This window comes from Tinamus guttatus, unplaced genomic scaffold (assembly GCF_059628265.1).
Source record: "Tinamus guttatus ecotype Peru unplaced genomic scaffold, ASM5962826v1 Tinamus_guttatus_pri_ptg000203l, whole genome shotgun sequence".
NCBI lineage: Eukaryota > Metazoa > Chordata > Aves > Tinamiformes > Tinamidae > Tinamus > Tinamus guttatus.
In genome coordinates, this window is record NW_028288737.1 from 290,775 (window position 1) to 304,070 (window position 13,296).

The 13,296-nt window shown below is 48.4% G+C and overlaps 1 protein-coding gene across 2 annotated transcripts; it reads right to left on the reverse strand.

Moving 5' to 3' along the window:
- Positions 1 to 2,797: 2,797 nt before the first annotated feature.
- Positions 2,798 to 12,057, reverse strand: PRELID3A (PRELI domain containing 3A). Of its 2 annotated transcripts, XM_088524059.1 has the most exons (7): positions 11,974 to 12,057; positions 9,330 to 9,498; positions 8,884 to 8,973; positions 8,025 to 8,095; positions 7,807 to 7,909; positions 6,682 to 6,770; positions 3,862 to 3,952 (listed from the first exon to the last, which is right to left on the reverse strand). In XM_088524059.1, exons 1-6 carry the CDS (start codon positions 12,003 to 12,005, stop codon positions 6,717 to 6,719), a joined length of 519 nt encoding a protein of 172 aa, XP_088380185.1. In that variant the 5' UTR covers positions 12,006 to 12,057; the 3' UTR covers positions 3,862 to 3,952; positions 6,682 to 6,716. The 2 variants fall into 2 exon arrangements, with proteins under 2 accessions (XP_088380184.1, XP_088380185.1); XM_088524058.1 differs by lacking the exon at positions 6,682 to 6,770 and having other exon boundaries at positions 2,798 to 3,952.
- Positions 12,058 to 13,296: the final 1,239 nt, after the last annotated feature.

Sequence of the window (13,296 nt, forward strand, 5' to 3'; positions counted from 1 at the left end):
TCGCACGGAGCCCCCGCGTGCGCCAGGCTGGGGATGGCCCTGCGCTGTGGGGCAGCCACGGGCAGTCAGTGTCAGGGAGTGCTGGATTGAGCCATGGCCCCACTGATGCCGTGTCCAGCGGGAATTTGACTTCCAAAGCATCCACGAGAGTCACTCATGCATCTGCCCAGAGAACACGTTCTCATGACCCAGCTTGCAGCAGCGCTAGCAGCCAGGGCCAAGTTTAAAGCAGCACGTCTGTATTAGAAGAGGCTGGTGGTTACCTAACGTGAGAACGTAGGAGTGATACAAAGATGCACTACATAAAATGGGCTGTTTCGCTATTAAAGATGGTCTCCCCCCTCCCTTAATAAAAAAAACTCTCAAGAGATGCATTTTTTTGACCAAGAACAGGCATAAAGCACAAACTGTGCCCCTCTGCCCTTGGGCACCTCGCACTCCTGCGCCAGCTGCACGCGTGCAAGTTCGCTGTGGCTGCAGGCTCACCAGCTTCTGTGGTTAAGTCGAGAAAGGCACTAGGATTTTCTTCTGCTTGTTTCCATGTTGCACGGGACTGAAATGCAATCTCTTGTTTACACATTACTAATAAAAGTTTCTTTAAAAGAGCTTTTCCTTGCCCTCGTTTTCTTGATCTAACTGTGGAGGTGCTAAGCACCAATTGCAGAGCACAGCCCATGGTATCAAGTCCAAGTGCTGCAATTCTCTGCGGCACTGAATCTCAGCTGCTATGAGTTTTAATTGTGTTTAAAAAGCATTGCAGAAAGGTAAAGACAGGTAAGTACTGAGCCAGAAGGGCCCCAAATTAGAAATCCTTACTGATGATTTTACTTTACCAACTAAAAATAAATAAATGATCTCAAATGTCAACTGTGGAAGAATTAAGAGGACAAACCTTCACATTCAGCTTCACAAAGACGAGTCTTTTTTTCTGTGAATAAAGCCCGGCGACAGCGTGTTCATCCTCCCGGGGCTGTAGATAAAGGCTGGCAAGTACCGTGCTGAGTGCTGAGCGCTGAGCTGGGCGAGTGGTGCTCAGTGCGGCAGAGCAGAGCGGCAAGCACACATGGGAGGTCACTTCTTCTCAGCAGTTGCAAACCAGCACTGATCATTTCAGACGACTCTAAGCTCCCTACAAAGGGAGGTCCCTATTCAGACACCACAGGCAACCAGGCAGCTTTGAGCAGCGTGATCTGTGGTTTACAGCAAGCTCCTGGAAGCCAATTATTCTGTCCTACTGCTTACAGACTAACCAAACAAATATATTTTTAAGTCTTCACTAAAAACGAACACCCCATGTTATATTATAGGAGCTACACGGGTGGTTTCTTTTAACTGAACATGTCATTTATTTAGATAGCACCACAGTGAACACAGTCACTTCACAGATTCCTGGCCTTCAGAGCTTACAGTCTAAGAAGATGCAAGAAAAATTGCTCCACCTAAAGATGAAAATGAAAATTGTCAGGTCAAGGAATGTTGCTGTGTGAGTTCATCTTACTCAGCGCTGCTTTGCAGCATCTCACCCACATGTGTTTGATACTTCTAGCACTGCGGGCTCCGTTTCTTTGCTTGTGCCACGCGGGTCCCTCGAGAAGACTGCAGCTGCTGCTAGGGTTTCTCGTGTTCCTTACGCCCACAAGGCTTTCACGTCATGCCTGCTGACATGATGCAGGAGGAGGGTTTAGAGTGCTGGTGCTGGAGCAAAAGCAGGTCAGGAAGGAAAAACAGTCCATGCAAGACAGCTACAGATGACGCAGGAGCCCATTTTACTGTACAGGTTTTAGTCAATGGCTTTTGTTGCTAACATGAGCTTTCCTGCACTAGCAAAAAATATTTAGAGACATCAACCATGGATCAGGCTTTACCTTAAATCTGGTACCTCCGGCATCACCAGCTCCTCCCAGGCTGGGCAAACGTGCGCCGCTTCCAAAGCTCCGGGGTTGCTGCCTTCCCTGCAGCCGCCCAGGAGCAGCGCCCGACACGGCGCCGGGCGCCAGCAGCGGCCGCGGGGCCACCCGCACTCCCAGCCAAGCGCAGCCGTCCCCTGCACACGCGTGCGCCCCCCACGCCCCGCAGCCCCCGTGCCACCGTCCTGCACTGTGCAGCTCATGCTGAGCCCAGCTGCGGGCAGGGCTGCACCGGGCAGCAAGCAGGAGCCTGCAGCCGCTTTTCCGGAGCATCTGCCAGCACTGGAAGCTGCTGTGCAAAATCAGCCAGCTCGAGCACAACACCAAGCGAGTATTTCAAATCCAGGGTAAGAAAAAAAACAAACTTAACCATTCTTAAAAAAAGAGGTTTATTCGTTAGGATCACGGGACTCAGCCGGACTCAAACGGACGGTCGCTCTCAAGCTTCACGTAAGGAGCACGGACTCTGCAGTTTCCCTTAAGCTACAGGCATTATAAGTTACACAAGTTCAAGGCATAGCAACAAGCACTTTTGTCTTATACATTTTAGAGAATTTGCTCGTGCTCTTCAACAGTTACCTAGGTCCATGGTCGCCACTGGCTCCAGTAAACATCCTTGCAACATTTATCTCAGTTTGAGGGCACACACAGAAAAAATACGTTAAAATGCCCTAGCAGAGGACTGCATAAAACATGCAACTCTGCCTGGATCAAAACAACAACAACAAAAAGCTTTTATGAGCTCCGTTATCAACCTGTATTTATGCATGTTTTAAGAAAGCAATTTGTATAGCTGCTAGAGTATTTTTCCACATAATGAGAATTATTTAAAAATGATCCTAAAAACATTTTGTGCCAATATGGCAAAGTTGTTAAAAAAACCAACAGAGTTAAACCAGGAGTCAGTAGTTTGTGGAAAGCACTGAAAAAGGAGAGTCCGTTTCATTTTTCTTCTACTTTTGTCTTCCTTTAGAGGAGAAGGGGTACCTGCCTATGAGATACTGCCCTTCGGATTTCAAGTTTCTTGCATATTTCTCATCTGAGCTCTTCTACTTATTGCATCAGAGCCTCCTCCTCGGTTAAGACCTGATGTCAAAGCAAGCACCAGTGGAACAGCACAGGCTCTGCATTCCAGTAGCCTTTCTGCAAATAAATAGGATAAGGATTTTCCAGCACCTTCCAGGAATTACCACTGCTCTTCTGGTAGAATGGAGAGGACTGCTGCAAGTTAATAAATATGCCAATAAATTACACCCTTCTCCCTACAAAAAGCAGCTGGTTTAGATTATTAACATCAATAGAAACATTATCTATGTTTGGATACAAACATCCAAGAGGTAAAGTGTCCGTGTGTCTCGTTCAGACAGGACACACAAACAGCTCAGAAGAGTCAGTACCACGCAGGTTTTAGCTTTGGGGGATGATCCTCTAGTTATCTTTCTCTATAGTATCACATTCTCTCTCCATAATTCCCTTTGAATGACGTAAGAGGTTAGAAAAGAGACAAAACCAAGTGCTTTAGTACCTACCAGACCTTCAGAGAACAAATGCTCTTATGAAAAACCGTCAATGAACACACATGAGTTGTTCTAGAGTACAAAAAGCAAAGACGGTGTAAAATATAAGACACATATTCTCTACTTTTGCTATAGAAGGCACATTTGGGGCAGTTTTAAATGTGCTAAATGTTTTGTCTCCACTGTTTAAAGGACTTTGTTTAAAACAAAAGAGCATTTGCAGGAGGTCTTGGTCAGCAGCCAACAAGAGTTGCTGGGGAGATAGGATAAGGTTACTTTTCCTGGATTGTTTTTCTCAGATCCAGTGTTCTTATATACATATAAAACCTGTTTAGATCAACCTTGGAAGGGTGACCTGCAAAAAAAAAGTTTGCAGAATGAGACTTCTGTGTCAGCTCCTGGTACTTTTTGTCTTCAGTTTTTTGTTGATGCTGCTGCCATGGCCGATTTCATGTTTTCGCGCGTTGACTTGAGCTCCTCCAATTCTGTGTTTAATTTGCTGATCACCCATTCCAGGGCATCTCGACCCTGCCAGAGAAACACAGTAATTTAGGATCAGAATAGATACAATTTCACAACTCATGCTCCTATAGTTTTTCCTCTGTCAGACATAAGATTTGCTTTAATTTTTTTTCATCTCCTGCAGAGTTTGACACAGGATTATATCAATAATTTCTTAGCAGCTTCTTACTGGAGTTCAACTGCACAACCCACATGCAAGAACTTAATGCAATATTGGTGTGAGCTGCCCACGGGCCCCCGTGCAACAAGCCTAACTCAGCAGGGAGTCCCTCCCGCAGGAGTGCTGCTGTTCATACACATACTGCTCAACACACGTGTGGGAACCTCGAGCTGCTGCCCCCGGGATCGCTGCACACTCTGGGAATCCCCACGGCGCCCCGTGCTCGTGCCACCAGCCAGGTGCTGCCTCTCGCATCCAGGCACCATCCCCGCTAGTGGGAATTGTCTCGGCGCCACGGGAGCTGAAAGCCAGTGCTCTGCTCACAGCAGCCAGATCCAGCTAAACAAGCCCTTGGAAAACACGGTGCCTTATGAGGACCCTGCAGCTGGCCGTGCCACAGCGACCATGACATGAGCGCCCAGCCCCGCAACGAAGGCAGGGACACAAACAGGTGCACCTCAACTAAGCTAAAGTTCTAAACTTCAGCGTTCCACATCCTCAGGATAATGGTTTTGCCCAAACCAGCAGCTGTTGGGAGACCCGGAAAACACCTGCTCTCTTCTCATCCCCCAAGCAGCCAGAGACATGCATCAGTGTTACCCTACAGAGGACAACAGGTGAAGTGACAAGGAGCTCCGTGGCTTCACCCTCACCCAGAGAAGCCTGAGGTAAAGGGTCGAGCCCCAAGGGCCCAAAGTTGTCAGCACAGCAAGGACCAGCGTTCAAACCTCCACAGAGGCTGGGCAAAGGGCTGCAGGAAGCGCCTCCCACACACCCCTTTATTCTGTCTGAACTCTGATATACTATTTTTGCTGCAAGCACTGAGGTCTGCATTTCTGGGGAAAACAAACTCTTCTTCTCCTTAGAAGTGTATGATCTAGCTTCCGAGTTCCTTCCACTTGAGCACCGATCGGACCCAGTTTCAGCAGACTTCCCCAGCTCTCAGCCCTGTGCGAGACATGGGACCCGTGGGGAACCCTGCACAGAAGCAGCCCTGAGAGCAGGCTCCTCTCCGGCGTGGTGCCGGGCTGCAGCGACCACGGAGGAGCCGAGGCGCCTCGAGCGCGGAGCAGGAGCGCGTCTCCGTCAGCCCCCGGCCGCACGCCTCCAAGTCAAGCCGAAACGTCCTCTAACGTCCTCCCAAGAGGAACGTCCCCTCAGGTAGCGCGTGCACCGAGAACCGAGCTAGACAGCAGCAACTTCGCTGTTACCTTTATCTGACCGCGCAAAGATGAGGCTTGTCAGACCAACAGCTTTCAGGTCGAAAACGCTCCGTAGGAAAACCACTGAGATTCTTCTGAGGGCCTGACTGCGAAACGACCAGGTCAGAGTGCTTTAGCTGATGTGTTCATTAGCAACAACCAAAATTCCCACTTTCAAACTAGACTACCAAAGTACTTCCTTCTGCTCTTTAGATTACACAGATCCACACACATTTCCTTAGTCCTGCCTATGCCATACACCATACTTTGCAGCTGAGAATAAACCCATAATACTGGTGAGAAAGTTCCATAGTATCTTGCATGGGAATTTAGGCACGAAACCTTAAAGAGCTGCAAAGCCTTTGGGTCCCACAGGATACCCAGTTGTGAAGGATCTGACAGAGGAGGGAGCGCGAAGCGCCGCGGTGCACGGCCGCGGCTCGCCAGGCAAGCGCGTGCAGCGCGCGGCGGGCGGGAAAGCAGCCGCCGGCGCCGAGCGGAACCAGAGCCAACAGCAAACGCTCGCCACACACGCTGATCCCAAAACAAGCCCGGCGGAGAAACTCTGCATTCTTAAAAGCAGCAGCACGAGGACTTTTTTTAAAGCAGTCTTATTAGTTGAAGCGTTTGCTCATACAGGAATGACAGGGGTGGGCTAGGCTGACTAGTGGAAGGAAAATAATCAGCACAGAGGTAGCACAGAGGCAACTGCTTTTAGCTCTCTCAACCCTGAGGTGAGAAGTTGTAATGGTCACACTGCTTAAGGGACACGGCGCTACTGAAATGAACATAACTGCAGAAAAGCTGGTGTTCTTACAGCCTCCGGTTTGAACAGATCTCCACAGAAATTGACAGAAGGGCAGCAATATTCCTCAGGAGTAAGATAAGCAAATACAGTGTCACTATGCAAAAGATTTCCCTGGTTAGGCAATGAGTTTTGAGAAATCAATTTCATATCCTAAGGGTACAATTCAGTGCTGTTTTTACAACACCATTCCAGTGAGTAACCAATTCATTAGTTCCTTCAGGTCCCCCTTCTACATAGGGAAGCCACAGAAATGGGGATCGGAGCCCGGTCACTCAGAGGCGAGACCCGCTCCCGAGCCTTGTGAGCCACAGGGACCGTTCCCACCACGCTCCGCAGCTCCACTGCACCAACTCGGGCTCTTGGAGTACAAACACGGGCTAATGGAGCCATTCCAGCCCTGCCCTGCTCTAAAACTCCTGTGCAATGAGCGTGTTTGCCATTCCTGTACGTGAAGTGCATAAAACACACATGCAGGTTAGTTTATGAAGTTCACATCACAACAGGCCATGCACACGTTTGCTAGGAAGCCGAAATGCTGCAGCAAGAAGGATAATGCTGGCATTACCACTAGTTAGCATAACCTGCAGGTGTGGAGAACTGCTAGCTTAGAGCGCTCTCAGAATTTTGAATTATCCACTCAATAGCATCCCACCCCTGGAGCAACACAGAAAAGATTTACAACACATGGCAAATGACTTTTTCCATCATCACTGCAATAATAAGGTATCACCTGCCATCTCTAAAGCTCAGAGCAAAGGTTCCTGATTCTTCAGAATGGTAAAACATTTTCCAGTAATTTTTATAAAGCCTAGGAAGGGTGCTGAGAACACAGAAGCACAGCAGAGCATTCTAGAAGAGCTGGTAAAAGTATGGTGGGTTATAGGTGAAGAAAGGACTGCTAACAGCAAGCACAAATTCCTGCTCAGTTTAACATCTCTGAATAGAGTCTCTAGTGAAACGGACGGGACAGGGAGGTGCTTTTAGACTCTGAGGCTCCAGCAGCGCAGAACAGGCTCAGATTCCGGGCACGCTCACCCTGCTGTTGGGCAGCAACATCTGCATGTCAGCAGCAGCTGCGCTTTTTTCCTTCCTTCTCAGAAAATATCCAGGACAAAGTGCCTCAGGAACCAGCAAGAAGCACTCCCACAGACCTGCCCGTGCTTAAGCACAGCCCTGCACAGCCTGCTTTTACAAAAAGCAAGCACAAGACAGGGCAGTCTGGGTAGTGCTGCCTGCAAATGCCAGAACAGCCTCATCCCTCCACAGAATAGGCCTCTGCTTACAGTACTTCAAGCCAAGGGCAAAGAAACAACTCAGGAATGGATAAGAACTAGATAAGCACAGAAAACACGTTATAAAGGCTGAGAGGGAAGTTACCACTTCACTGTCAGCCTTTAACTCCCGGGAATGAGATGACCATTTAAAAAAGGTGCTTTTATTATTAAAGGGAAAAAAAAAAAAGGTAATTGCAGCATACACCTAGGGGGTTGTTTTTACAATGTATAATTCTAGAAGAAAAAAAGGATTTTTTTTCATGCTTTGGTAAATTATAGTGTACTTGCTGAGGTCCCACAAAATGTCAGCTGAAATTCTGGGCACAAAGTTTAGTGAAATTAAGCATGGTATTCAGCACACATGCTTGAGAATCACTATTTCACCACCACAGGAGAGCAGAGTAAAGATGACTTACCTTTCTGGCATTAGAAGATATTGTGCTTGCCATTAAGCTTTCCAAGTAACTGCTCAAGCTAATGCCTTTGACAGTAATAATTGCTTCTTGAGTTAGCACAGTTCTGTAAGAGAATACAGCAAATTATCAGTTAAACTGCATAGGACTAACATTGTCCCCTATGCCTCCCTTCCAAAAAAAAAAAAAAAAAAAAGGAGGCGTAGGAATTCCTCACTTACTTCTCAGGGTTTTCAGGATGAGGCGTGTAAACCAATCTCTCATTAACAGACACCAAATTTGTGAGAGTAATCTTAAAAAGAAAAGAAAGACCTGAAATCCTTTGGTTTTGCCTTTCATTTGTCTTTTACTAACAGCGCGTCTCAGTAGCACAGCACTCACACACACATGAGAGACAAAGCAGTGTAAATAGAAAGACACAGTCAGTAACAACATCCATGAAGTGTGACGCAACTTCTCCTATCCTAGATCTATTTATCATCAAAGCTCTTATTCATAACAGAGGCACAGCAGCTGCTGGTTTTCATTGCAAGCTGAACCATATCCGATTTATGGCATGCGGTTCAGAGGGGCCACTCAAGGCCAAGACCACCTGGACACTATGCTGAGCGTACAGAAGATTAACACGCAGGAAAGATAAGCTTTTTAAACAAAGACAAAGCACTCCTCTGGACAACTCCATTTGAAGTTTTAAAGTTAAAAGCACCCAGACGATCAAGATATTGCATAATTATCTATATGTTGTGGGGAAAAAAAAAGGTGTTTCAGATTGAACTTTCAATTGTAAGCATCACGGTTAATGTAGAGTAAGTAACTTGATCAAAAGCCAACTTCTTTTTTTTTAATGCATACTCTGAGATACAGCCTTATGTTCAGAACAGAAACATAAATGCTTCGCCCAAAAGTATCTGAAGTTTCCTGTAAGGGCTGGGGAGAGTGCCTTCATACCAACCTGGAGATGGAGAAATGGCCTCCTCCTAACAGAACGAGCAAACACACATTACTTAAAGCTAAGAGATATGAGACATCCCCTCTCCAGAATTAGCTGTCAGAAACTTATTAACCAGAAACTTCACTCACATTAGTTGAGCAAAGCTCCATCTTTTTTTCCACTGGATCTACCACAGAATGTTCCTCAATGTAAGTCAGAGTTCTACTTGTTCCTAAAATCTAGAAGCAAAACAAAAAGTACAAAAGTTAAAAGGGTCAAAATAATAAGTTTCAAGTGCTTAGTGACCCCAAGCAAATACACAGCAATTAACTGATACTGAAACACAGTAATTAGTAACAAGGCTACACAGTGGAAAATGCTATCAGTGATGTAAAATGGCACAGACCAGGCCGAAAGGCGTGTATAGACATACACTTTGAACATATTAAGGCCTACAACATATGACTGCTACAAAGTATTCTGATTACATCTGGTGCAGTATTTCTGGAAATATATTCCCTATAAATTAAGCTTTTATTTTGAATGCAGCCCCGAGCCAGCTGATCACAGCAAACTGCGTCCCACGCACTCGTACCGCTCTCACGATGCTCGGCAGCCCCCACTCCGTGCTGAGCAGCCGGTGACTGTGCAGCCGGCCCCGACTGTCCAGGCTTCTGTCGAGCACATCGACTCCCACCACACATGGATTCATTGGGTTAGGATACTTCCTCATAGCAGCTTTGATCACGGTATCCCACGGGTGCCTGCAACAAGAAGAGACAACATTTATAACTAGGCTGACTTTAAGCGTTCAGGTTCAGCTGTGCAGGTTAGGGGCTCCCAAGAGGCCTTCAGAATTCAGTGATGCTTGGAAAGAGAGCAAGCAAGAACTGATATACACATGGAAAAAAACCCCTTTCGTAAACTAAAGGAAATACCGACAGAAATAAAGACAAGAGGCATCAGTAACAAATGGCTACCAGTGAAATTCCACGAGTGAATTCCGATTAGCTATATGGAAAAAGAAAAATAAAAAGCACACGGTCAGCGTGGCTGAGCCTTGGAACGGGCTGTCCACACGGGCTGCTGAATCTCCAGCTGTCTGAGAGCTCAGCCCAAGAAGCAACCTGATCTAACCTTTGAGTTTGTCCTGCTTTGAGAATGAGGGCAAACTTTGAGCTTAAGTGACCTCCAGAGGCCCACTCCTACATTTCCTACATAAGTCTAACACACCAAATAAAGGAAAAAGGAAGTAGGAAAGGCTAGTGAGCACTTACAGCATAAACAAATATCTATAAATTTCAAAACAAACAAACAAAGCAGATTTTCAGAAGCCATGTCAACCTTAAACCTCGAGGCACATACACAACTGCTCCCCACTAGCGTGACGTACAGTTCTGTCTACTCTTCTCATTGCTACAGAGCAGTTTTTTAAACAAGTTCCAGCCTCAGTGACATCCATGGTAATCTCAAACTGCCGGAACCAGAGCAGTGGAGAACAGGCTGTTCACAGCTTCTTGTGCAGGACTCCATACATCTTGCTTCGAGATACCCACAGCAGCCCTGAATAAATCACGGGCTTGGCCCAACATAGTAATGTGAATTCTTGAACCATGGTATCTGTATTCAGAGTAATTGACACATGGAATGGAATTAAATGTTTGTAAAATACCTTTAAAATATATTTATCTCAAGAAGGCTAAAGTGTGCCAATTTGTACTGAAGTTATACTTAGTGTCCTAAATAAATTTGATTTTCAAGAAAATTATTTTTGTCTTAAATTAGATCATTATAGAAGAGGATAAACAGTACAGCAAAGCAAGAACAAACAGAGGCTTGCAAAAATACATTATTTTCTAATAAGAGCAAAAAGGTCTTTCAGCTTTAGTGGTGCAACCAAGGAAGACAGAGCCCTCCATGATCACTGCATATGGAGAGCGAGAGAACCACTCCTCCCTCCAACTGCCGCTGGATTGAGCTGGATACGACGAGGAAGTTGACTATCTGACCATGCATCATAACCTAAACACCACAATCAACTAAAGGCACACGAGATGACAAGGTCAGATTGCACTTAAGTCTCCTTGAGGACTTAACAAGGGAGCCAGAGACCTAACACTGCCCAGAGAAGCTCCAATGAGGCCTAATATTTATGTCACTTTAATTATGTCAGTGTAAACTTAAAAAGGTACAAAACCACACATTTGGATGTTTTCTAAATGTTTCAGTAGCTATCACTGTACCACTCAGGTTTGGAGATTTTTAAGAAACGAGTCATTGGTGGCATTTTAAAAACTCTACTACTGACCTGGGAAAGCCAAATTAGGTGACAGTTTGGACACAAATCTTCAACCTGACATAAGGGCCCTAAAATAATTGAAAAGTCATGAAGCAGATCAGGAATTTGCAACAACACTTCCATGTGCCAATTCACGCTCCTACTCAGTTTCCTTTCCCTGTCTTGAAACTTCCAGGAGTTGTCCTTCTTCCATCTCCTCTAAGCAGTAAACACTAACTTCATCCCTGCCTCACCCCCTGTTACATACCTGCGTTTGCTGCCCTTGGGTTCCCGGCACGCACCTGCCCTTGCTCCCGACAGTGCCATCCTGCCGTCCTTAGCGGTCCCCGGCTCTCTCCCTGCTTCCAATGGGGACGCAGGTCACACTGGCAGGTCGGCAATGACCCTGCGGCCGCTGCGGCCTCCCCGCCAGCACCCCGAGCCGCGGCCCGCACAGGCACCCGCAGGCACTTCAGCCTGGTGCTGCCCAGGAATAGGAATGTGGAACGGCGGGATCGGGGCAGTGTCCAAGATGTTGAGCGCAGGGAAAGAGGAGTGGGAAGAAAACTTGCTCGGCTGCCACTTAATGGTTTTGCCTGCAGCCACCTCACCTGACAGCCAAGCTGAGAGACTCACTCAGCTCCTCTAAACGGTGTTTTTCGGCAGCGTGGGGGTCCCCTACCGCCCACGCCCGAGCCCGCGCAATGACCCGGCGCGGCCACACGGGGAGGGAGGCCCGGGCGCAGCTCCGTGCCCGGGCGCCGCGGCGGCTCCGCTCCCCGCTGCCCTCGCCGGGCGCAGGCGGGCGGCAGCCCCGCCGGGGGCTCCGCGGCAGCCCCGCCGCCATCGCGCGCAGCGGCGGGCGCCGCGCGGAGGAGCCGCGCAACGGCCCCAACGTCCGCCGCGGGCGCGCCGCGCAACGGCCCTAACGGCCGAGGGAAAGGGAACCGCCGCCGCTCACCCGAACACGTGCTCCGAGCTCCAGATCTTCATGGCCGCCGCCGGCTCCGCGCGCGGCGCCACGAGCCGGCCGGCAAGGACGGGCACGGGCACGGGCAGGGCGGAGCGGAGCGCGGCCCGCCGCACCGGGCGCGCTGCGTCAGGCGCCGCCGCCGCCCGCGGGCGGAGCCGCCGCCCGGCCCGGCCCCGGTCCCGGCCCCGGCCCCGCTGCCGCCCGCCCTAGCGGCCCCCGCCCCGGGTCGGCGGCTCCCTGCTGCCGCGATCAACGCTGAAACGGTTACGCGCCCGTTCTAGGGAGGCTTGAACCTTTGCATACAAAATGCCGTTGCGTTGGCAGAACAATAAGCTCATGAGTAACAGTCCGCTTCCCCATACCTGCGATATGTGGGAGGCTTGACCCCGTTAGTCATCCCGGGGACGAGAGGGAGACGGCTCAAAAAGCTGCCCATCCTCTCAGGCTCTTGAGTAAGAAATTAAAGTTTAATTGAGTTGTTGCTCATAATGGATATCATTGTAACCAAGTAGATAAAAAGATGCTAAGGGTGCACTTATTTTGAAGGAAAACAAATCAATAAGACAGTTCAATGAAGCCTTTGGAGATGGTACCTGTAAAGAAAATACAGGCTTGGAAAAAAATACTAGATTGTTTATTTTCAAGACCCTCCAAAAGAATCTAGGTTCTGTGAATGCATCCCATAGTTCATGATCTAATAAGCTGATGATATTTGGAGCTATTTTAAGTCAAAGGTAGTGTCTTGTGTCTTTTGTGTCTCTGTATACACACAGCCAAAGCGTTTTGTGTATTATTATCAACAAACACAAATTCAAATATATCTTTGATACGCCCACTGCCTTTGCACTTGCTTCCATGACATCTTTAGGACTTGTGGGAACTCTCTGTCAACACATATTCGCTTTTAAATACGGAAAGGTCTAAACTATTGGGGAAAAAAAAAAGAAATAATATTTTTTTTAAAAAGAGAGCCAGTAAACAGGACCCAGGAGAGACCCCAGCTGAGGCGGGGGTTCCCAGATGTGACACAGCCGCAGTTTTCAGCCTGGCCCTGGAGCTTTTCCTGTTTTTCCTGTTCTCGCCCAGCCTCGCCCGAAAACGTCCCGGGCGGCAGCGTCCGGCCAGTGACGTCACTACGCATCGCGTCTGACCCCCGGCGCTGCCAGGACAGCCCTGCCTCTGCAGTGACGTCATCGGTGCCTGGCCGCGTCACTCCCGCCCCGCTACGTCACCTTGACTCAGCAAACCCACCGCCCCGCAGGGCGGGGAGAGAGACGGAGGCGGGAGAGCGGGCGTGGCCTCTTGGAGGGG